This window comes from Mytilus californianus, unplaced genomic scaffold (assembly GCF_021869535.1).
Source record: "Mytilus californianus isolate M0D057914Y unplaced genomic scaffold, xbMytCali1.0.p SCAF_12, whole genome shotgun sequence".
Lineage (NCBI taxonomy): Eukaryota > Metazoa > Mollusca > Bivalvia > Mytilida > Mytilidae > Mytilus > Mytilus californianus.
In genome coordinates, this window is record NW_026262604.1 from 20,047,227 (window position 1) to 20,071,458 (window position 24,232).

The window sequence follows — 24,232 nt, forward strand, 5'->3', positions numbered from 1 at the left end:
TCGCGTTATTTTGCTACTCGCGAAAGTAGCGAATACAAATTGCTCGCGAAACTTAGTTGGAATACAGTGTGTTAAAGCTACAACAACATTACCTTATCCCAGTCAGGGCGACCTGGTTGGGTCCGAGCTTCTAGACCTGTAAAAAAGTCTTTACTTTCTCTGCGATGAACCAAATCTAAAGCCAGTTGCAATCCCACTCCTTCCATGTTCGACTTCTTAACCGCAGATGTCATGAACAAGTGTAAATCTACAAGGTTGTCTCCCTTTGAACTTAGCAAGGCCTGTTCTGTCTCAAGTTCCTTTAGCACATGAGTAAACCATTCGAAACATCTCTGATCCCTATTTACCCATATAAAATCGACCTAGAAAATTTACATTAGAGGCAAATTAAATGGTTTCAGAATTCGATAAATAAATATGTTTGTAGTTTTCGCTATACAAATAAAGAAGTAATAAATACTGGTTACTAATAATCTTATGATACAAAACAAGAGTGTGATACTTAATTGCATGCACATGACAGAGATTTACACCGGTATCTGAAAAAAATGTCACCACGCAAACTAAGGTTCACAAGTTCTGGAAGCCTTACATACCAACACTTAACTGAGAGAGAGCACGAAACCAAAAGTTTCAAGACAGACTAAGACCGCTAAGACCGTTCAAAGACATATATGCTGGGGTAATTCGCCTTTTCAGAATCTAATGCTTTCTGGGAAATACTTTCAAAAACGTACACCAAAACGCTGTGATTGGCTTGAAACGTCCCAAATAAATTATTGAAATTCAACCAATGACGTGACGTTTTTTCTTTTGGGATACGAACAATTTAATTACCATTTATATTCTTTAGATTCTAAAACGGCGAATTGAAATCTTAGTTTTAAATTCATAAAACATAAATATCGAAAGTCACTTACCTTTTTCAATTTCTGAAATGTCTCTGTCGTGTTATTGTAATAACAATGACTACAATTTGGACACTTCAGCTTCCTTTCCCTTAAAGTATGGACTATGCTTTGAAGAATCGAGGCCATTGGTGTTACTCCAATACCTGCAGCTATCAATATTGAATGATCTGTATTCAACGCCTCGCGTGAAGGGCTCCCGAAAGGTCCATCTAGAAAGCACTAAAAAGAAGATGAATGCTCTTATCATTGATGTTAACTATAATAAAATTGAGAATGGAAATGGGAAATGTGTCAAAGAGACAACAATCCGACCAAAGAGCAGAAAACAGCACAAGGCCACCAATGGGTCTTCAACACAGCAAGAAAATCCCGCACCCGGAGGCGGGCTTCAGCTGGCCCTTAAACAAAAATGTGTACTAGTTCAATGAAAATGGACGTCACACTAAACTCCAAAACATTTAAATGAACTAAAATTAAAAAACATACAAGACTAACAAAGGCCAGAGGCTCCTGTGGCTCTTTTCACAAAAAATCTTAAGAGTAAAAATACTCGTAAGTCATACACATTTCAGTATAACTTACGATCAATTTTAATCGTAAGATTTTTTGTGAAAAGAGTCTCAGACTTGGGACAGGCGCAAAAATGCGGCGGGGTTAAACATGTTTTGTGAGATCTCAATCCTCCCCTATACCTCTAGCCAATGTAGAATAAACAAACACACAGCAATACGCACAGTAAAACTCAGTTTAAAAGAAGTCAGAGTCCGATGTCAGAATACTAGGTAACAAAAGAAACTAAGCAAAATGACAATGATACATAAATAAGCATAGGACTACTAGCATTTATTTTGTTTACCTACGACATAAGTAAGAATGCATTAAGTGTTTAACAGCTAGTTGCTTATTGTATTAATACATGTTTATTGTACATTTAATTATTTCATGTATGTAGAAAAATCAAGACGAAAAGAAGTTTATTTACAAAATATACCTTCTTCGATTTTTCTCAATATTGAATTGTGACTTTGTGAATGCTAGATGAGTTTTTTTTGTCCAAGTTTCACCTACAAGTAATTCTTTTTAAAAATTACCGATTTCATTTTGCTGATAAAAACCTTTACAAGACCGAGACCCTACAGAAAAGCTAAGTTTATCATCCAATTGATCAAAAGGATGCATGGGAATGATAGACAATACTTAAATATTTAATAATATAGATTCAAATATCAGCAAGGACTGACAGATGCTATGGTATTTTAGGAAATATGCTGCACTATTCGTATTGTAAAGTTTAATATGCAATGAAAATAACTTAATAAACGTCTTACGTCTGGAGAGTAATTCTTGAGTTACCTACAAAATGACATCTAAAACACCAAGATTTTAAAGGCAAGGATGTATAAATATCAAATTTCGTGAGGACTAAATTATCTAAAGAGACTGTCAAAGAATAGCCAAATTCAGCTAGTGTCAACTGTGCTAAGATAAAAACAAATATGTATAACATCAATGATACACTTACTCTGATTTCAATGTTTTTCGTTTTCATTTGTATTCGTCTCTGCTTCACTAAACCAACCTTCAACGTAAAAATCAAACTGCATTTTCAAGTTTAGGCAATAAGTATTGCTATATATAAAAATAAAAAGATGTGGTATAATTTCCAGTGAGATAAATCTCCACCAGAGACAAAATGACAAAGAAGCTAACAACTATAGGTCACCGTACGGTCTTCAACAATGAGCAAAATTCATACCGAATAATCAGCTATAAAAGGTCTCGAATTGAAAAATGTAAAACAGTTCAAACGAGAAAACTAACGGCCTGATTTATGTAAAAGACAATGTACGAAAAACAAATATGATATACAACAACAAACGACAACCACTGAATGAAAGGTTTTTATTTTTACCAAAATGTATCATTCTTAGCTGAGCTAAACATTGAATGTTGACATTTTGTTTGGTACTAGAATTCATTTGTTTCACTTAAAAATAAAAGTCGACTCCGCTGAACTGTGAGTTTCTTTTGCCGATGTAAAGGTGTTGTATGCCATTCTAAGTATCTTTTTTGGAAGCTATGTGGAAATATTTTTTCCTATGAAATAAGCGTAGGCATCTTGTGATTTTGTTTAATACATCCATTTTTAACATTGCACAAACGATACTTAAAACTTATATTTCAAGTTTACCTCATCAATGTATGGGAGTCCTCCTCTTCTTTGTCTTTGATTATTTACAGGTTCTAAAAATAATTAAGGAATGACTGTAATATTTTTTCTGTCTATGCGAAATAACATCAAAAATGTGGTGCACACTGAATAACCCGCGTAGCGGGTTATTTCAAAGTGTGCACCACATTTTTTATGTTATTTCGAATAGACAGAAAAAATATTACAGTCATTTCTTATAATTTAATTCTAAATTCCATTTTAACGAGTTCTGTGCCACAGGGCCGATCATCGGCCTAAAGTACGACTCCTTTCAGTGCCAAAGGGCCGATTCATCGGCCAATTCAAATGATGTTATGAAATACGTAATGTACTATGACGTCGCCGTTTTTGCGTTTCAATTAATTCTACCGTCTCTAAATTTTCGCGCGTTTTTTTCTAATATTAAAAAATACGGAAGTCGAGCTTTTTTCTTGAAAATTATGAAAATAAAATCATGTGAGGATTCCTTTATAAATATTATGGAAGTAAGTTTTATATGTATTGAGTCTTAAATTCACTCTCTTTTTTCCAGCACTTTTGCGGTATGCATTTTAGGCTTACGTTCCTAAAGTTATCATCAAGGGAGTTACTTAAAAACAATATATATAAATGCAAGTAAAAATGTAAATACATTAGATATAGAATATAGAAATTAATCAAATAAGAACAAAATACCTTTACAAAGAAAGGTTTAGATAAAATGCAAATAATTTTTTTTAGAGACGCGAAAAATGAAAAATACGCCAAAAAGTACGATATTCAATAAATGACGTTATTGATCTTATGACGTCATCCATAAACGCATCTATCGAATAATGGCTGATCCTAATCCCTGGTTTCGAGAGTATCCTCCTGAAATTCGGGATCACACAGAATTTGATCAAAATGTTGGACCTAAAAGAATGCCTCCAAGAAATTCCAGACCCATTGCATATTTTATGCTGATTTTTACAATGGATTTAATGAAGAAGTTTGTCTTAGAAACAAACAGGTATGTGTAAGCCCTTGTTCCTTTAAAAACGACACAATGCACGGAATAAATTTCAAAGCAAAAAACTTTACTGTGTCCAATGTTTAAGATCAATGCGGCATACGTTAGAAAAGGCCGAACATTTAAATAGAAATGAGAAATCAAGGGTTGCCAACTTGGATACAAGAGAAAAAAAAATATCAAAGAAAAGCAAAACACGGGGGACGGAGCTATAGTAACAGTGCTATGCACTCGATTTCATCATGAAATTAATATTGCATTTATCGTGGGAAAACGCATTGTCCAGTATTGCATCGTCAAAAAGATTATTGAGCTTAACTATAATATATGATATAAAATATGGTTTTTGTCCCTTCTTATCTCACCACAGAAAACAGAAGGAAAAAAAACCCACACACAATCCTTAGATTTTTTTGAACAAGTGTGAAATTTTAAACTACAATTACAGTGAATAAATATTATACGGTTGTCAAGAATTAAAAAACTCATTATTTTTCATATCCAGGTACGCTAGAAATTTTATTACAAGAAATCAGCACAATATCAGCAATAAATCCAGGGTTCATGGTTGGCGTAAGAAAGGAAAATTAACATTAATAGAGTTTAAAGCCTTCGTTGCTGTGATTTTGAATATGGGCTTAATCAGAAAGGCGACAATATCTGAATACTGGAACAAAAAACATTCTAGTCAGTCAACTCCTTGGTTCCGGAAAGTTTTCACCAGAAATCGCTTCCAATTGTTGTTGAAATTCCTGCATCTTGTTGACAATAGAAAGATAGCGCCTAGAAATTCACCAAGTTATGATCCTATTGCAAAATTTAAACCCATCGTTGACCATTTCAACCTAAAAGCGAAAACACATTATTCTCCGTCTCAAAACCTGTCTATTGATGAATCCTTAATCGGGACCAAATCGCGTACAGTTTTGCGACAGTACATTCCGACAAAGCACGCTAAATTTGGTGTCAAACTATGGATGTTGACAGAAGCCATTACTGGGTATTGTTTTCACTTTAATGTTTACAAAGGAAAAAGATATGATCCCACTCCAGCAGGAGAGACCCAAGGTTCATATGTTGTTACATCATTACTTCGCGCTGCTGGTTTACTGAATAAATGGTACCATGTGTTTTGCGACTCGTTTTTCACTTCTTTATCTTTAGCGAAACGATTGTTAAACTTACACACATATACAATTGGAGCTGTGCGTAGTAATCGCCCGTTACCAAACCTTATCAAATCGGCTAATTTAAGGGTTTCCCAGAGTATGTTCATGCGACAGCAGGGAATTTTGGTATGTGCGTTTAAGGAAAAAGAAAAGCGCAAAAATGTCAAATTGTTGTCTAGCCGGTACAATGCAGAATTTGTTGCAAACCGAAAACCTAAAATGATAACTGAGTATAATAAATATATGGGAGGCGTTGACTTGAACGACATGCTCACTAGTTTTTACGAAGACGGGCGAAAATCGACAAAAATGTGGAAGAAGATCGTGTTTAACATTATACACAGGATGGTAATAAACGCATATATTTTATATCAACAGAACTCCGACAATGCTAAATCTCGTCTCCATTTTATTCAACTGTTAATTGATGACCTTTCCGAAGATCATATGACAAGAAACCCTGCCAATCTTGGGGTCTTGAATGATGAAAGAAACAACCAACATTTGAGAAAATTGCCGGGAAGAAAAGAAAAAGATTGTTGTGTATGTTCGGTGCGAAATGTTCCTGGTGGTAGGAAAAGGTCGAAACATATATGTGTTCTCTGTCATAAAGGTGTTCATAAAATATGTTATAAGAAACACAGCAGACGATGTAACGCTGATGAATAAAATATCTTTCTTGATAAATGTGTCTTGAATATTGTTTGATCCCAAGCTCATATAATGAAATTATTCATAAAGAATATTCACAAGCTTTCTTTTATAAGTAGTAGCAAATCCATTTGCAATAGTTCTTTTTCATATAACCGACATTTGACTTGTGAGTAAATGATTTTCCAACATGTTACTTTCTCTGTGGAAGGACATTCGGGTCCCTGTTCAAGTGAGAGAAGAAGTAAACGTCAAGCTTATAAATTGGTGCAATTATTTGATCATGTATAGAGAACATAAAACATAAAACAATTTATTTCATTTTTTTTACAAATTGTAAGCTTGATTTTACTTTATCTAGTTTTCTCTTACTCAAACGTGGACCAGAATGTCCTACAACAGAGTAGGTAACCTGTCAAAATATTAAAATCTCCGGAATTCCCGCCAATTTTCAATTAAAATCTTTTGGCGCTATCAAAGCTGTACTGTGACGTCGACGTTAATTCCGTAAACGTAAAGACAATCAAAAAAAGCCTTGGCACTGAAGGGGTTTGTTTACAATTTGTTTGGCAGTGAAAGGGTTAAACCGGAGTAAACCATGAAAAAACGTTGATGACGTCACGGTCACATGACAAAATTATGTCTATGAGCTGATAAACAAAACAATGTCAGCCAATCAGAAGACGCGTTACATCCAAAATTGAATTATTCAGAAATAACCATATAACATAATAGGAGATGCGGATCAAACTCACTAGTCGAAAAAGAACTGACAATGCAATGGAAAAAACGATAAACGACAGAGAGACAATCAACATTCTTCAAAACACAACGTAGCATACTAAAGACTGAGCAACACGAACCCAACCAAAAACCGGGGAAGGAGAGTGGTGATCTTAAAAGAGGGACGAAAGATACCAGAGGGACAGTCAAACTCATAGATCGAAAACAAACTGACAACGCCATGGCCAAAAATAAAAAGACAAACAGACAAATAATAGTACAGATGACACAACATAGAAAACCAAAGACTAAGCAACACGAACCCCACCAAAAACTGGAGGTGATCTCAGGTGCTCCGGAAGGGTAAGCAGATACTGAATAACAAGTGACAGAAGTCGTGTTGATCGGGTATAAGTCCGAACCCAGTGATAAATCTAACGGTAAATCAAGCTTATACATCATACGTGTTAAAAACCACCTAGTGGATGCGGCTACATTTCATCCCGTATCACCAGTCGCAAATCAGTCGGAACTTAAGTGAAATTGCATCGATGTGGTCAGTTACTGTCTATCAAATGTTTATAAAATTTCGAATTACTCGAAATACTTAGGTTCAACTTCGTACTTAATTAAGTATTCTAAATGTTTTGATTCGACCGCCACTGGTGAATCAGAAAAAACGAGCGTCTAGGTATAGCGTACCTTGTAACAAACCTTGGTGATGATGACTAGCATACTTTCCCTGAAGTTGCTAGTCCGAACCCCGCTTGTGGCAAGGCGCGTTCGACTCCGAAATTAATTGGCTATGATTGATACTTTTCCAGATACACCGGTATACTCCCAAAAAACCGTCGCCATAAAATAGCTAAGATTGACGAAACAAGCATAAGACGTTATATCCTATAATACTTCATATTATCATTGGTAAAATTTATAATTAAAGTACATGTCAATAAAGGTGCAAATACTTTCATTATTGAACTTATATGACACTCTAAACAATACGAATTACCTTATCAAAAAGTCGATATATCAAGTCACTAGTAAACGAGTTTTAGTCTTCAATTGTAATTTTGATCTTAAAACAACATCAGATCAATAGATAATTAATTCATTTTCAGTCTGACAGACTATGATTAGGTAACTCGTACTGTATGACATGACGAGGACGGACACAGAGAGAACCAGAGATGAGGACGGACTAAGAGATAACCAGAAGAAGTATTTGTGTGCAGAAGAATCTACGTTGTGTGAGAGACAAGTTGCAGACAAGTTACAAGAGAGACGTAGAGAGTTATAATCAGATTAGTTAGTGTTTCCACTTAAACATCGAACCAGCGCCTTGACTATCACAGCAGATATTTGGTAAGTTCGCTTAAATGTACATCAATTAATTCAGTACTGTTCAGACAGTTCGCTTCAAGTCAGTTCAATACTGTTCAGTAGCTTTTCAGTATGTTGTGAATGTACACAGTCAAAATAGACTACTGCTGAAATGTCTGAACATACACCGCGTAGATCTTTTAATTGTTTGCGAATGAATTGTCTGAACAGTACTTAATTTACCACAGTGAAAAAGATTGTAAGTTGACTAAAAGACTAATAATTTATTGTTCAGTCTTTTAAGAACGATTTCGATGAAAACTGGTTTACTAGTGAGTTTTTTAGTTGTTCTTTTGAATTATATCAGTATTTTGTATCCTGTGTACTTTTTATTGACTTAGTGTAATTTTCTTACCAACTGAGCCCTTAACACTATCTGGCAAATTCGATCTCGTTCTCCCCGTTAAAGATTTTATCATTTGTAACCATGAAAATGATCTTCTCGAACCAACATCCGGGTCGTATTTGGAAATGAATTTATACAAGGCATTTGTCCAGTTTCCTCTTTTCCGAATATGTAACCATAACATATCTGTCAAAGAAATAAAAATGATTTAATTTATCAATGTATATGTGCCTTCCTCATGATGAAACGTCAAGAATGCATTCTTATAATTTTGTTGATTCGAGCGTCACTGATGAGTCTTTTTTAGACGAAAGGCGTACACAATTTCAATCCTGGTATCTATGATAAGCTTATTTATAACAGTTATCATTTAGTGTGAACTTCACGTTATATTTAGAATACGTTAATTTTATCTAAAGTGCTCAATTCTTTTTTTTTTTAATGCGTATAATTCTTGAATTTTCTATTTCATTTCTCATAATGATTTGATTGATTGATTTGATTGTTGGTGTTTTAACGACACTTTTAAGCACCGCTTTTGGGCTATTTCGTGGCGGCCAGTTTTTATTGGTGGAGGAAGCCGGAGTGCCCGGAGGAAACCACCGACCTTCGATAGGAAAACTGACAATCCTACTCAATTAAGATTGGAGTCGAGTGCACCTGCACGAGCGGGGTTCGAACTCACATTCTCTGTGTTGACTGGCTAGTGATTACAGTAGTAACTACTTAGACCACTCGGCCACCGAGGCCCCCATAATGATTTGAATTACGTGCATTAAAATGCAATGAATCAACAAAAATATTAAGTCAAGACTGGTATAAGAAACTAAAATTGTTACATAGAAGTATAAATTTACAAATGTGAATGAGACTTTCAATCCTCAGGTTATTTCAGAAGTTATTCCACATGGGCAGCAATATCTGTTTAACCTTCCGGATCACCTGAGATCACTAATGGATTTTGGTGAGGTTTGTGTTGCTCAGTCTTTAGTTTTCTATGTTGTGTTTTGTTATCTGATGGTTGTCCTTTCGTCATTTTTCGTTTGGTTGCCATGACATTGTCAGTTTGTTTTCGATTTTGAGTTTGAATATCCCTTTGGTATCTTTGTCCTCTCTTTTTTGAGTTCCCATTTAGGAGATTTGTATAATTTATGCTGCGTTCACACGTAATTCAAATTCGATTCGCATTAACTCATTCGAATTAGTTTAATTCGCATTCGAAACGTTTTACGTCCGAACGTAAATTTTAATACGAATTGCAATGCGCGTCAAATTCGCTTTACTGTCCGAACGACGTTAACTTTTAATTTGCATTATCAATTAAATAATTATAATTTAATTCGAATTACAATTTAGACAGTGTTCACACCACCGTTTAATTCGAATTGAAGCGAAGTAACTAATTCGCATTAACGAAAACGCATTTCTAATGCGAATATGATAACGCGAATTAGCCAATTCGAATTCGATTCGAATTAAAAAAAAGAAGAATGTGTGAACGCGATTAGCGTATTCGATTCGAATTCAATTCGAATTAAATGTACGTGTAAACGAGTCATAAATCAACATTTACAAATAACAAAAATAGTAGTTATTGCTAAAAATACCGATGTCTGTTCTATATTGTTCATGGTTTTTTATATACGTTTTATTTCTGGCGCACTACTGATCGTAAACTAAGGGCGCACGCGACGTTGTCAATATAAACATCAACGACGTCATAGGCAAAATAGCGATAAACAGATTATCAATGGTCTTTCAAACTCGAGGAAGTTTCTCTGTCGCCATTCGATGAGATTGTAGCTGAGAAACACCTCTCGTTTGAAAAACCATTAATAATTTATAATTACAACTCCCAATAAACTGGAATCCGCTTGTAATACGCTACACTCAATGAACAAAGTGTAGTAGTCAGCCGAGAACCAGCTTACACTCCTAAATGAGAAAACTATTTTCAAATACCTTTCATTTCCGGTGCACTGCTGATTGTGAATGGATGAAACTCATACGGAGAAATGTCCGGGATCTGTAAATACAGATAATCACCAGGTTTGAAATCGAATGTCCTTGGTCTCGATATTTCAAGGTGGGTTACCTGATTCAAAAAAAAAATCATTAGAGACTGACGGAGACAGGTTTGTTCTTCACTGTAACAAGGTAACAGTTTAGTATACTGTAATTTGAATGAACGATATAAAGAAAGAAGTCTAGTTTTTGATGATAAAAGTGAACTATGAAAATAAGATGTGGTATAATTGCCAATGAGACAGCACTCCACCAGAGAACAAATGACATATAAGTTAACAACTATAGATCATCGTTCGGCCTTCAACAATGAGCACAACTCATACCGCATAGTAAGCTATAGTATGGATTCTTTCTATGTTTGTTGAACTTATCACCTATATCTGACTCGTATCTTGTGATAAATAAATTCTATTAAACTAGACTGATTTAAACTAGTTTAACGCCGCCACATTCTAGATGTGCCTGTCCCAAGTCAGGAGCCTGTAATTCAGTGGTTGTTGTTTGTTGCTGTATATCTTATTTTTTTTCGTTCATTGTTTTGTACATAAATCAGGCCGTTAGTTTTCTTATTTGAATTGTTTTACATTTGCCATTTCGGGGCCTTTTACTATCTGGTATGGGTTTTACTCAGTGTTAAAGGCCGTACGGAGACCTATAGTTGTTAATTTCTGTGTCATTTGGTCTTTTGTGGAGAGTTGTCAAATTGGCAATCATACGACATCTTCTTATTTTTAAATAAGCCATGAGTGACATGTAGTTAGAATTCTGTTACTTTTTTTTTTTTTACCAGATAAATTTGTTTTTGTATGTTTTGGTTTAATTACAAATTCTCCATCACCAAATAGTAGATCGATGAGAGAGATGATGATGATGATGATGATAATATGCATATTCAACACGAAAACATGTTAATATTATATGAATATTAACCTTGTTGTGTACTAGACCGACACGCTGAGTCGGATTTTTAACGTGCTAGTTCACAATGTAATTGTCCGCAGGAAGACATATCACCTTACCCGGACACATTATTCTGACTCCGAGCCGACTAGTCCTTGCTCTTACTCCCTAATGCCGCGTGCTTAGCGGAGAATCAGCAAATACCAATTTCAAAGTCTTTGGTTTGAACCGGCCGGGGTTCGCACTCGAGGCGAACACGCTACCACGAGACTACCGAACCGGTCCGATACGAAAGGCCTGTGTCTATGAACTCACTAGCGGAATATTTATCGCAATATTGGATCTTACGATACAAGAATAGTCGTTTTATTTGTAATTTTTAATTGTGACATTTTTATTGAGTGTGGATTTGAATGACGGGTGCTTGAAACTTAACCGGAGAGGTTCACCCAGTTGACGCACCCGATCTCGCTAATTTGTGAAGTTCATTAAATTCTTTCTGTTTGAGTTTTTTTCCTTTATTTGTCTTATTCATAGATTTATCAAATTTGAACATCAGTAGACTACTGAAAGCAAAATTTAAGATATAATGTTTCTGCGGTAGTAATAGGTTAGGCATGATTATCAAGTGAACAGAATTAAATATCATATAATTATATACGTACGCTTCCATGTAACAGGGTAGCTCGCTGGATGTGAGTTACACCATAACGTATTTGTTTAATCCATTTGATCCTGTAAATCTGTTCAATTAGAAATAAACATCCGGGCACCAAAATCCATTTCCAGAAATCTTGGCAATGGAAAATCAATAATATCCAAAAAGGAACACATAAAAAATGTACTGTGAAAAACAGCTGAAAAAGAAGAAATCACATATTCTAAAAATTGAGAAATTAAGCTAACACAATTTAACGTTTCTGATAAAGGTTAATTAAAAAAAAGCGCCAATTTATAAAGTGTTATTTTGGTTTGGTATGGAGGTAGACATCGCTGCTGGTTGATTTGCCGAGGGTATAACCAGCGGAGTTGTCAGTGCTTCAGTTCAGAGTTGGTTTATTACATAAATTGTCAATTTAAAGAGTTACGATATTATTAAAACACTAAAATTCAAACACGCTTCGACAAAGTTTAACTTAGAGGGATTCGGCTACTATATTATGTCCTTTCTAGTCATATTACCCTTTACTTGTACTAATATATCCTTAGTGATCAAGTATTTGGATTTGTGTGATCCAAATGATGGTAAATACACATACGATTTATAAAGCGTTGTTTTATATATATAAATAGGGAATCATCCGATGTAACCGGATAATTCGGTTTTTCTTTTTTTTCTTCTTTGTTTTATTTTTACTTCTTTATTTTCCACTCCTATACTATCTCTTAATTATTATTATTTATTTATCTATTTTAATATTTTTTGAACTTTTTCTTTTGATTTGTTCTACAAATATGTCAAAAATTTCCAATTATAATGTATTTATAATAATGACATTGTATATCTCTTACATTGTACATGTATTATATTGTATGCATGTCATATATATGCTTTACTTGTTGGGGAAAAAAAAAGAAAAGTGTCATATATTTTTTTCTCATCCAAAGCAGTGTTTATTCCAAATATCACATTTTCCATTAAGTGTCGTTTAAGACTATTATTTTTTTCTGTCAGTACATTATGGTTTAAACTGCCTCTTTATCTCAATACTCGTTTTAAATCTTTCATTTCATATAACACTTAAACCTGTATACAATTTACGGTTGTCTTTTAAATCGCAAAATGATTGTATTAGCTTTCGGTTACGTAGTTACAATACAAGTTTTATTACAGTCACAAACTTTAAACTTATACATTGATAGAATTACAAATATAAGTTGCAATAATAAAAAAAAACGATCTGAAGAATAATTCGTATACAGACTCTATTTAAGGATGTTCGCTACTCTGTTTCAAAATAACAAGCTTTTACAAAGATTGTTATAAATTGATGGTATATAAATAAAGGAATTAAAAAAAGCAGAAAAAATGAAGGGTCCGTGTGCTTGTTTTCGAGATATTAGCAATTAAAAATTTGGCGGGAAATGATTCTCTCTAGATTTTTCATACTTTTAACATTGGCACCTTTTTTCTTTCAAAAACTATGAAAAAATAACAAGGACTTTATAATATTTTCAAAGATGACATTTTTAACTATATGTAATAAAATTATGGAAACAAAAGTAGGGTTTAGCGGGCGAATTTTTTTAATGGAACTACATGGATAAACCAGATATGATTCCAAATATCTGGCAAAAATTCAAAAACAAGAGGAGCGAACATCCTTAACAAACATTCTTGCACAGGTATGTAATTTGTCTACTACTACTGAGATGTATATATAAACCCTTAATTTCAATGGATTCTTTGTTTTTTTTTTTTTGTGGTTTCTTCAACATTGGATTTTTTTACTATACATAGTAGAAACAATACAAAATTGAATATGGCGAACTGATCCCTCAATTACATTTAATTTTCGTTATTTGCAAAATCATTGTGCCTTATCACTTGAAAGAATTAAGTATAAATTCCTTTAATTTATAAAGATACAAAACAGGTGAATGTGTGCGAAATTTAATGCCTAATTTCAGACTTATGTTTCAAACATATAGCCATTTGCATGTTGTGAACAGTGTAAGTGATTTCTCATCTTTCATATTTTATGTTTTTTTAATTTCATGTAAGTCAAAATGACGATGAATGAAATTTAAAGTACTAATTTTACATTAATTTGTATAAGGTGATATGTTTTTAGTCACACGAAGCAAGTTTTCTGGTGTTCTATTTTATCGCAAGGTACTTTAACAAACACCTTGTGCCTCATTAAACAAAAATCTCGTCCACAATATTAATAAACATTAGACCTTGACTTATATCAGAGACGCAGTTATGTTAAATTCAAATTCTCGATTTACTTTATGATCAAATAAGCAATCAGGATAAGGTGTCAGCGAACAATTTTAACAATTTGTAATTTGCTACGTTATATCATAAGCATATTGACGCAGGCAGAAAACTGACAGCTGTTTTCATTCATACATCCACACAAGAATTTTCCAAAACAAGGGAGTATATAAAATATATTTCAATAAATAGGATCTATGAGGGTATGTCCTTCACATCTGTTTTTTTTTATTTTTTTATTTGTTATGGGATTTTTCATTATTATGTTTTCCTGCTAATTCTTCTCTTTTCTTTAAATTCTATCATGCCATCGTTCTCTTTTCTTTGAATTCTATCATCCCATTGTTCTCTTTTCTTTAAATTCTATCATCCCATCATTCTCTTTTCTTTAAATTTTATCATCCCATCATTCTCTTTTCTTTAAATTCTATCATCCCATCATTCTCTTTTCTTTAAATTTTATCATCCCATCATTCTCTTTTCTTTAAATTTTATCATCCCATCATTCTCTTTTCTTTAAATTCTATCATCCCATCATTCTCTTTTCTTTAAATTCTATCATCCCATCATTCTCGTTTCTTTAAATTTTATCATCCCATCACTCTCTTTTCTTTAAATTCTATCATCCCATTGTTCTCTTTTCTTTAAATTTTATCATCCCATTGTTCTCTTTTCTTTAAATTCTATCATCCCATTGTTCTCTTTTCTTTAAATTCTATCATCCCATCGTTCTCGTTTCTTTAAATTTTATCATCCCATCACTCTCTTTTCTTTAAATTCTATCATCCCATCGTTCTCTTTTCCATCATTCTCTTTTCTTTAAATTCTATCATCCCATCATTCTCTTTTCTTTAAATTTTATCATCCCATTGTTCTCTTTTCTTTAAATTCTTTCATCCCATCATTCTCTTTTCTTTAAATTCTATCATCCCATTGTTCTCTTTTCTTTAAATTCTATCATCCCATTGTTCTCTTTTCTTTAAATTCTATCATCCCATCGTTCTCTTTTCTTTAAATTCTATCATCCCATCATTCTCTTTTCTTTAAATTTTATCATCCCATCATTCTCTTTTCTTTAAATTTTATCATCCCATTGTTCTCTTTTCTTTAAATTCTATCATCCCATCGTTCTCTTTTCCATCATTCTCTTTTCTTTAAATTCTATCATCCCATCGTTCTCTTTTCTTTAAATTCTATCATCCCATCATTCTCTTTTCTTTAAATTTTATCATCCCGTTATTCTCTTTTCTTTAAATTCTATCATCCCATTGTTCTCTTTTCTTTAAATTCTATCATCCCATCATTCTCTTTTCTTTAAATTTTATCATCCCATTGTTCTCTTTTCTTTAAATTCTATCATCCCATCGTTCTCTTTTCTTTAAATTCTATCATCCCATTGTTCTCTTTTCTTTAAATTCTATCATCCCATTGTTCTCTTTTCTTTAAATTCTATCATCCCATTGTTCTCTTTTCTTTAAATTTTATCATCCCATCGTTCTCTTTTCTTTAAATTCTATCATCCCATCATTCTCTTTTCTTTAAATGTTATCATCCCATTGTTCTCTTTTCTTTAAATTTTATCATCCCATCGTTCTCTTTTCTTTAAATTCTATCATCCCATCATTCTCTTTTCTTTAAATTTTATCATCCCATTGTTCTCTTTTCTTTAAATTCTATCATCCCATCGTTCTCTTTTCTTTAAATTCTATCATCCCATTGTTCTCTTTTCTTTAAATTTTATCATCCCACTGTTCTCTTTTCTTTAAATTTTATCATCCCAATGTTCTCTTTTCTTTAAATTCTATCATCCCATCATTCTCTTTTCTTTAAATTCTATCATCCCATCATTCTCTTTTCTTTTAAATTCTATCATCCCATCATTCTCTTTTCTTTAAATTCTATCATCCCATCATTCTCTTTTCTTTAAATTTTATCATCCCATTGTTCTCTTTTCTTTAAATTCTATCATCCCATCGTTCTCTTTTCCATCATTCTCTTTTCTTTAAATTCTATCATCCCATTATTCTCTTTTCTTTAAATTTTATCATCCCATTGTTCTCTTTTCTTTAAATTCTATCATCCCATTGTTCTCTTTTCTTTAAATTCTATCATCCCATTGTTCTCTTTTCTTTAAATTTTATCATCCCATCATTCTCTTTTCTTTAAATTCTATCATCCCATCATTCTCTTTTCTTTAAATTCTATCATCCCATCATTCTCTTTTCTTTAAATTTTATCATCCCATTGTTCTCTTTTCTTTAAATTCTATCATCCCATTGTTCTCTTTTCTTTAAATTCTATCATCCCATCGTTCTCTTTTCTTTAAATTCTATCATCCCATCATTCTCTTTTCTTTAAATTCTATCATCCCATTGTTCTCTTTTCTTTAAATTCTATCATCCCATTGTTCTCTTTTCTTTAAATTCTATCATCCCATCGTTCTCTTTTCTTTAAATTCTATCATCCCATCATTCTCTTTTCTTTAAATTTTATCATCCCATCATTCTCTTTTCTTTAAATTTTATCATCCCATTGTTCTCTTTTCTTTAAATTCTATCATCCCATCGTTCTCTTTTCCATCATTCTCTTTTCTTTAAATTCTATCATCCCATCGTTCTCTTTTCTTTAAATTCTATCATCCCATCATTCTCTTTTCTTTAAATTTTATCATCCCATTGTTCTCTTTTCTTTAAATTCTATCATCCCATTGTTCTCTTTTCTTTAAATTCTATCATCCCATTGTTCTCTTTTCTTTAAATTTTATCATCCCATCGTTCTCTTTTCTTTAAATTCTATCATCCCATCATTCTCTTTTCTTTAAATTTTATCATCCCATTGTTCTCTTTTCTTTAAATTCTATCATCCCATCGTTCTCTTTTCTTTAAATTCTATCATCCCATCGTTCTCTTTTCCATCATTCTCTTTTCTTTAAATTCTATCATCCCATCATTCTCTTTTCTTTAAATTCTATCATCCCATCATTCTCTTTTCTTTAAATTCTATCATCCCATCATTCTCTTTTCTTTTAAATTCTATCATCCCATCGTTCTCTTTTCCATCATTCTCTTTTCTTTAAATTCTATCATCCCATCGTTCTCTTTTCCATCATTCTCTTTTCTTTAAATTCTATCATCCCATCGTTCTCTTTTCTTTAAATTCTATCATCCCATCATTCTCTTTTCTTTAAATTTTATCATCCCATTGTTCTCTTTTCTTTAAATTTTATCATCCCATTGTTCTCTTTTCTTTAAATTCTATCATCCCATTGTTCTCTTTTCTTTAAATTCTATCATCCCATCATTCTCTTTTCTTTAAATTCTATCATCCCATCATTCTCTTTTCTTTAAATTTTATCATCCCATTGTTCTCTTTTCTTTAAATTCTATCATCCCATCGTTCTCTTTTCTTTAAATTCTATCATCCCATCGTTCTCTTTTCCATCATTCTCTTTTCTTTAAATTCTATCATCCCATCATTCTCTTTTCTTTAAATTCTATCATCCCATCATTCTCTTTTCTTTAAATTTTATCATCCAATTGTTCTCTTTTCTTTAAATTCTATCATCCCATCGTTCTCTTTTCTTTAAATTCTATCATCCCATCGTTCTCTTTTCCATCATTCTCTTTTCTTTAAATTCTATCATCCCATCATTCTCTTTTCTTTTAAATTCTATCATCCCATCATTCTCTTTTCTTTAAATTCTATCATCCCATCGTTCTCTTTTCTTTAAATTCTATCATCCCATCGTTCTCTTTTCTTTAAATTCTATCATCCCATCATTCTCTTTTCTTTAAATTCTATCATCCCATCATTCTCTTTTCTTTAAATTCTATCATCCCATCATTCTCTTTTCTTTAAATTTTATCATCCCATTGTTCTCTTTTCTTTAAATTCTATCATCCCATCATTCTCTTTTCTTTACATTTTATCATCCCATCATTCTCTTTTCTTTAAATTCTTTCATCCCATCATTCTCTTTTCTTTAAATTCTTTCATCCCATCATTCTCTTTTCTTTAAATTCTTTCATCCCATCATTCTCTTTTCTTTAAATTCTATCATCCCATTGTTCTCTTTTCTTTAAATTCTATCATCCCATTGTTCTCTTTTCTTTAAATTCTATCATCCCATCGTTCTCTTTTCTTTAAATTCTATCATCCCATTGTGCTCTTTTCTTTAAATTCTATCATCCCATCATTCTCTTTTCTTTAAATTCTATCATCCCATTGTTCTCTTTTCTTTAAATTCTATCATCCCATCGTTCTCTTTTCTTTAAATTCTATCATCCCATCGTTCTCTTTTCTTTAAATTTGATCATCCCATCATTCTCTTTTCTTTAAATTTGATCATCCCATCATTCTCTTTTCTTTAAATTTTATCATCCCATCGTTCTCTTTTCTTTAAATTCTTTCATCCCATCATTCTCTTTTCTTTAAATTCTTTCATCCCATCATTCTCTTTTCTTTAAATTCTTTCATCCCATCATTCTCTTTTCTTTAAATTCTATCATCCCATCATTCTCTTTTCTTTAAATTCTATCATCCCGTTATTCTCTTTTCTTTAAATTTTATCATCCCATCATTCTCTTTTCTTTAAATTCTATCATCCCGTTATTCTCTTTTCTTTAAATTCTATCATCCCGTTATTATCTTTTCTATGTTTATCTTTTTTTTTTCTTCTTTCTATTCTATATTTTTTCCAATCATTTTCCATTCTATAAACAATATCCAGAACTTCTTCAATGACAAATTTCGAGGGTATCACCAGCCCAGTAGTCAGCACTTCGGTGTTGACATGAATATCAATGATATGGTCATTTTTATAAATTCACTGTTTGCAGAAGTATGAATTATTCTAAATACTAAAGAGTTTTTTTTTTATCCCAGGAATAGATTGCTTAAGCCGTATTTGGCACAACTTTTTGGAATTTTGGGTCCTCAATGCTCTTCAACTTTGTACTTGTTTTTGGCTTTCTAACTATTTTGATCTGAGCATCACTGATAAGTCTTATGTAGACGAAACGCGCGTCTGGCGTATCAAATTATAAGCCTGGTACCTTTGATAACTATATTCAATAGCATATGTTAAAATAAATTGTGAAGGTTTTGTTTCTTTTTGAGAAACTGAGAAATAAATATTGTTTTTTTTTTCTACCGTTTTAGAATCCAATATGGGCTGCGGAGCATTATTTTCATTTCATTCGTTCATATTACTTTTTTTAAATTAAATTATATATGGAGGAATTATTTCAAAATTTACTTTTATCTTGTTCCAGGATAGGTCTGAGTAGTGAGAAACAAGATATAAGTTGTTATATAGCAGTTCAAAGATTTTTTAATGAATTAATAAATGCTGAAATGCTTGTTCCCCTTTCACCACGACCCCACTCATTTTAACAAACAAAACAAAACAGTTTTATGTATTTAGAAACTTAAAACATCATTTTTGATAGAATTGATATAATAATATGTGAAGTATACATCCAAATCGCTAAAATTCCTGAAAGTTTGTATTCAACAATACAGACGGGTACATCGATGTTTAATTTTCCGTATGTATACGTTTCATTTTTGATTCAATGTTTTCAAATTAGAAAGCCTCAAGTGTATTTTTATTTTATACATCTTACACGTCTAATATCTAAAAAAAAAAACAGTAAAGTTATTTCAACTGCAAATTTACATATTTAGTCTTTTTCCTTTTCGGGACATTTTGACACTGTTTTAACCCTATGTAGATTCACTTCGAGTTGAAGTGAATACCTCAGTTCTAAATCTGTTGAAAACATTTAACGATGGCATGTCTTACTTGTGTTATGTGAAAAGAAATGTCATGTATATTTGCTTGGTTGTCATTTTATCAGCATAATCCTTTATACTCACTTCATAAATTTTAGAGCGAATACATGGCAACGAAAAAATAACAATCACAATCAATATGAATGCTGCAATCCAACCAGTGATATATGCTGAGCCGTCTAACAACCCATAATTTGATGCATCCGTAAACAAAATATTTCCAACTGAGAGCTCTGTCGACAAATTTGACACCACATCTGAAAATATGCAAGTGACGTCATAAACTCATCGTAACTTTTATGATTTGCATATTTAATTAATTGTTATTATCTAGATAAATGTATAATTAAGGGAAATGCTACATGTATATTTGCAACGTTAACGTTGAAGCATTATAAAAACTTAAAAACGTTAAACCCGGGGATGTTTACAAAATATGTTAATGCACAAACACGCATAAATGCACAATCATGTTCATGATACAAAAATAAAATATAGATCTTAGTGCATATGACACAGATATCTAAATGTTCACTAAACATTTCATTTAAATATTCAAGTTCTGTTTTTTTGAGTTGTTTTTTGGCTTCTCGTCGTCTTTTGCTTATCTGTTACATTGTATCTGTTTATACATATAAACGAACATCCTGGCACTTTGAATTTTTAAGATGTGAAATTCTCATGGTTTTACCGAAAACTGTATGGGAAATCACAATTTTTAACTTCAAACTAAAAATAAAATATCACAAAGATATTTTATACCCATGTCTAATATGAACAGGAGATTTGCAAAATCGATCTCAAATAAAGTTTTAGTGATTCAACAAAACTGATTTCTAAATTGTATTATTATATATGATAAAACCCGAGAATTTGTCCCCGGTTTTACTCTGTTATTTAAATAAATAAACATAATTTAATTATCTGATTGATCAATCTTCAGCTGTGACATATACATGAACTTATGTATCTTCGTATAATGGTGTTGATTGCCTTTTTCGTACCCTCTCCCCCATTTGTGACATAATATGCAATTAATCTAATTAAGTATAACATTAAATTTATAAATGAAGACAACTGTAAGTCGTTGAAAATGTTGACTAGTTAATTACTAAAATATATGCTACATAGTTTAAGATTTACACCTGTGCGTAGGAACAGTTTTGTTTTAAATATGTACTTCTTTCCAGTATGTTCTTTTTCGACCGGGCCCGATTGGGTGGTTTTACATCTTACAAAGTCTATCCAAATTATTTTTGCAAAGAATTCCGCTTAAGCCGGTGCTAGGGGCCGTCTTAAACTTGCAGTGAGATGAGAGTTTGTTTTGCTCCGTGTTGAGGTCTCGCTGTGACCTTGAGATGAAGAACAGCAATAAAAGCGCTGTACCTTTGCTTTTTGTATGTTTTTTGTTGTGCATTTACTGATTTTGTGTCAAGGATAGATACCCCATATCCTTTGTTTTTCTATTAGTATTCATTTCATCTCAGCTCTAAATGTATTTGATAAACAATTTAACTTTTGAATACTCTACAGTTCCATGAATTCTGCACAACTCTGACAGTAGGTTAATCACTCGAAATTCTTGTCTAGAACAAATACTGTTGACAAATTTGTGATATCTTATTTCAAACTGTCTCATAGACATACACTCAAAAATAGATTTCTTCATATATGATACATGTACATTTTGTATGATATAAAATGAATAAAGCAAAATGTATAAAATTGGGATCTATACACTGAAAAACTTGACCAAAAATGTTCACAAATTGCAGGTCGTGTGTCCATATAGTTTTAGCCTCAGTAAAATTTAGTAACTATTATTACCTTACGAATATAGGACGAGAAAAGCTATATGCGTGATTTTAATTTATTCATAGTAAAAACTCGTCATAGATACTAGGATTATAATTTGATACGCCTGACGTTGGTTTCGTCTACATTTAAGAATTGAATGCTTCTTTTAATAAATTTATTGGGGTGTAAAAGCGTTGACCGAAGTACATTTTGTATGAAGCACGAAAGCGCTTCATTTTAAAAATTACTAAAAGAAGCATTCAATACTTATAATTACATTTTTTTTTATAGGATCATGAGAACACGATTATATCGAGTATTTCTTTTATTTACATGTGCACTTTATTGTGGAAGCTCGTGTCATCATGAATGTTACATTCATTTTGAAATGAAGGTAAATTTCAGAATGACGCGAGATGGCTGTAAGCCAATCAGCATAACGTATTATAATGAAACCTACATGTAATGTATTTATAAGTGATAAATGGTACTGAAATCAAAACATTTGGAAGAACACATCAAATACTAGTAAGGAAGAGCATAAAACACTAAAAATTCATAAAAAGTTATGCCAAAGACAGCTTAGACAATACATGCCAAGGAGTAAAAACTTAAGTGTTTTGAATAATTCAACAGAAGGGAAAGAAATAACAGACATATGAAGTACATAGGCCTCTCCAAATCATTTGTGTTTACTAATCAAGGTACTTGAATTTGTTCAAATCTTTATCCTACCACTGTATTTTTTGATTTTTTTCTATTTTTTTTTCTCATTGTGGTAATCTGCAACAGGTCATTAGTGTACCCTTTTTAAATTATTGTATCTTACCTATAATATATATGTATAGAATTTAATGCGACTGTCATACAAGTACGAGGTTTAGCTAGCTATAAAACCAGGTTTAATCTACCATTTTCTACACAAGGAAATGCCTGTACCAAGTCAGGTATATGACATTTGTTTTGAATTTGGTTTGATGTGTTTGAGCTTTTGCTGTTGCCATTTTGGACTTTCCGTTTTGAATTTTCCTTGGAGCTCGGTATTTTTGTTATTTTACTTTTTATATATAACAGTAGGTAGGCAACAAAGTTTAAAGGTAAAAAATATTGTGTTTATGTGTAAATTTTCGTTTCTAACAGACATAAAATGTTACAGTACTGTAAGAGATATTGTTTAATATTAAGTAGTATATTAGAGGAAAAGATGGGAGAAGCCGAATATTATACCAGATGATGTCAAATATGGACCATATAAGACTTTATAAAAATGAATGATTCTCAAACATTTACGAGAAATAAAAAAAAACCAACATGACCTTGGTATAAAATAATGTAGACAAGAATTTGTTAAAAGCTTATTCTGTTGTAATACACTTACAAGCATTTCCAACTTGTCCAATCGTGTGAACCGTTGTGTAAATAACAATCATAATTACTACATATTTATGGAACAGCACGTGTTTGTCGAGCGGAAGTCGTCTGCCAATCGTAGTTGACCTCACGAGATTGATTGCTTGTCGTAGCATCAGCACTAATACAAGAGTACAATTGAAATTCAAATTTTTCCCGCAAATTTTGGCAGTTATAAGGAATCCATTAGAATCTATGTTTTTCAATGCAGCATATACACCAAGTGCGATGCTTATTGCAATATACACTATTACTAAAACAATTTTGGACGTGTTGCGTCGAACATAGACCATAGACCAGTAGCGAGAAAATCGCAATAGCCGTCTTTTCTTTGGAATGTTACACCACTGCGTTACACTGTGAATAGAAAGTAAAACAAATGAAGCCGTTTTGTTTTGTCACATGACCTATAGTTTTTAACATTGACGTCATTTGGTCTTGGGTAGAAAGTTGTCTCATTGGCAATCATGCCACATATTTTATTTCTACATCTTTGTGATACTTGTCATACCTTAATACTAAGTTTATCAATAGTCTGTATTAAATTTGAAGGCGTAAAGCCTCTTTTTGTACACATATGTTCAGTTATTTAACATCTTAGTTATTTATAGGTATGTCATGGTACGTCAATATGGACACTTTGTCGTTTTTCCTGTTTTATAAACCAGTAAATCAATACCTGTTAGAAAAAAAACAAATGATTAAATGTAAACTTTCTGTTATTTAGATTTATTTATTTTTGGATATATGACATGAATAAAAATCTGAGATATTTTTTCTGTGAGATATTTAAATTGCGACAACAGTTATTGCCTGGAATTGTATAGCATTTTGAAATCTATGAATACGTAGTCATGTCACATATGTATACTGGCATTTTTCAGCAGGCAATTATTTCCTGGATGAAATAACAATAAATAACAATTATGAAAATTATGAAGTAAACATGGTAAGCGCCTAGCATTGCGTTT

At 32.2% G+C, this 24,232-nt stretch overlaps 1 protein-coding gene across 1 annotated transcript in view; it reads right to left on the reverse strand.

Annotated features, from left to right (window-relative positions):
- LOC127722328 (NADPH oxidase 5-like) overlaps positions 1-24,232 on the reverse strand; it is a 39,063-nt gene that overhangs the window by 2,624 nt on the left and 12,207 nt on the right. The window contains exons 5-13 of the mRNA XM_052229216.1: positions 23,230-23,618; positions 20,139-20,311; positions 11,980-12,171; positions 10,349-10,481; positions 8,396-8,572; positions 3,103-3,155; positions 2,434-2,490; positions 921-1,130; positions 93-362 (exon numbers count right to left, since the gene is read on the reverse strand). Coding sequence (XP_052085176.1) covers positions 93-362; positions 921-1,130; positions 2,434-2,490; positions 3,103-3,155; positions 8,396-8,572; positions 10,349-10,481; positions 11,980-12,171; positions 20,139-20,311; positions 23,230-23,618 — 1,654 coding nt within the window. The remainder of the gene's footprint in view (positions 1-92; positions 363-920; positions 1,131-2,433; positions 2,491-3,102; positions 3,156-8,395; positions 8,573-10,348; positions 10,482-11,979; positions 12,172-20,138; positions 20,312-23,229; positions 23,619-24,232) is intronic.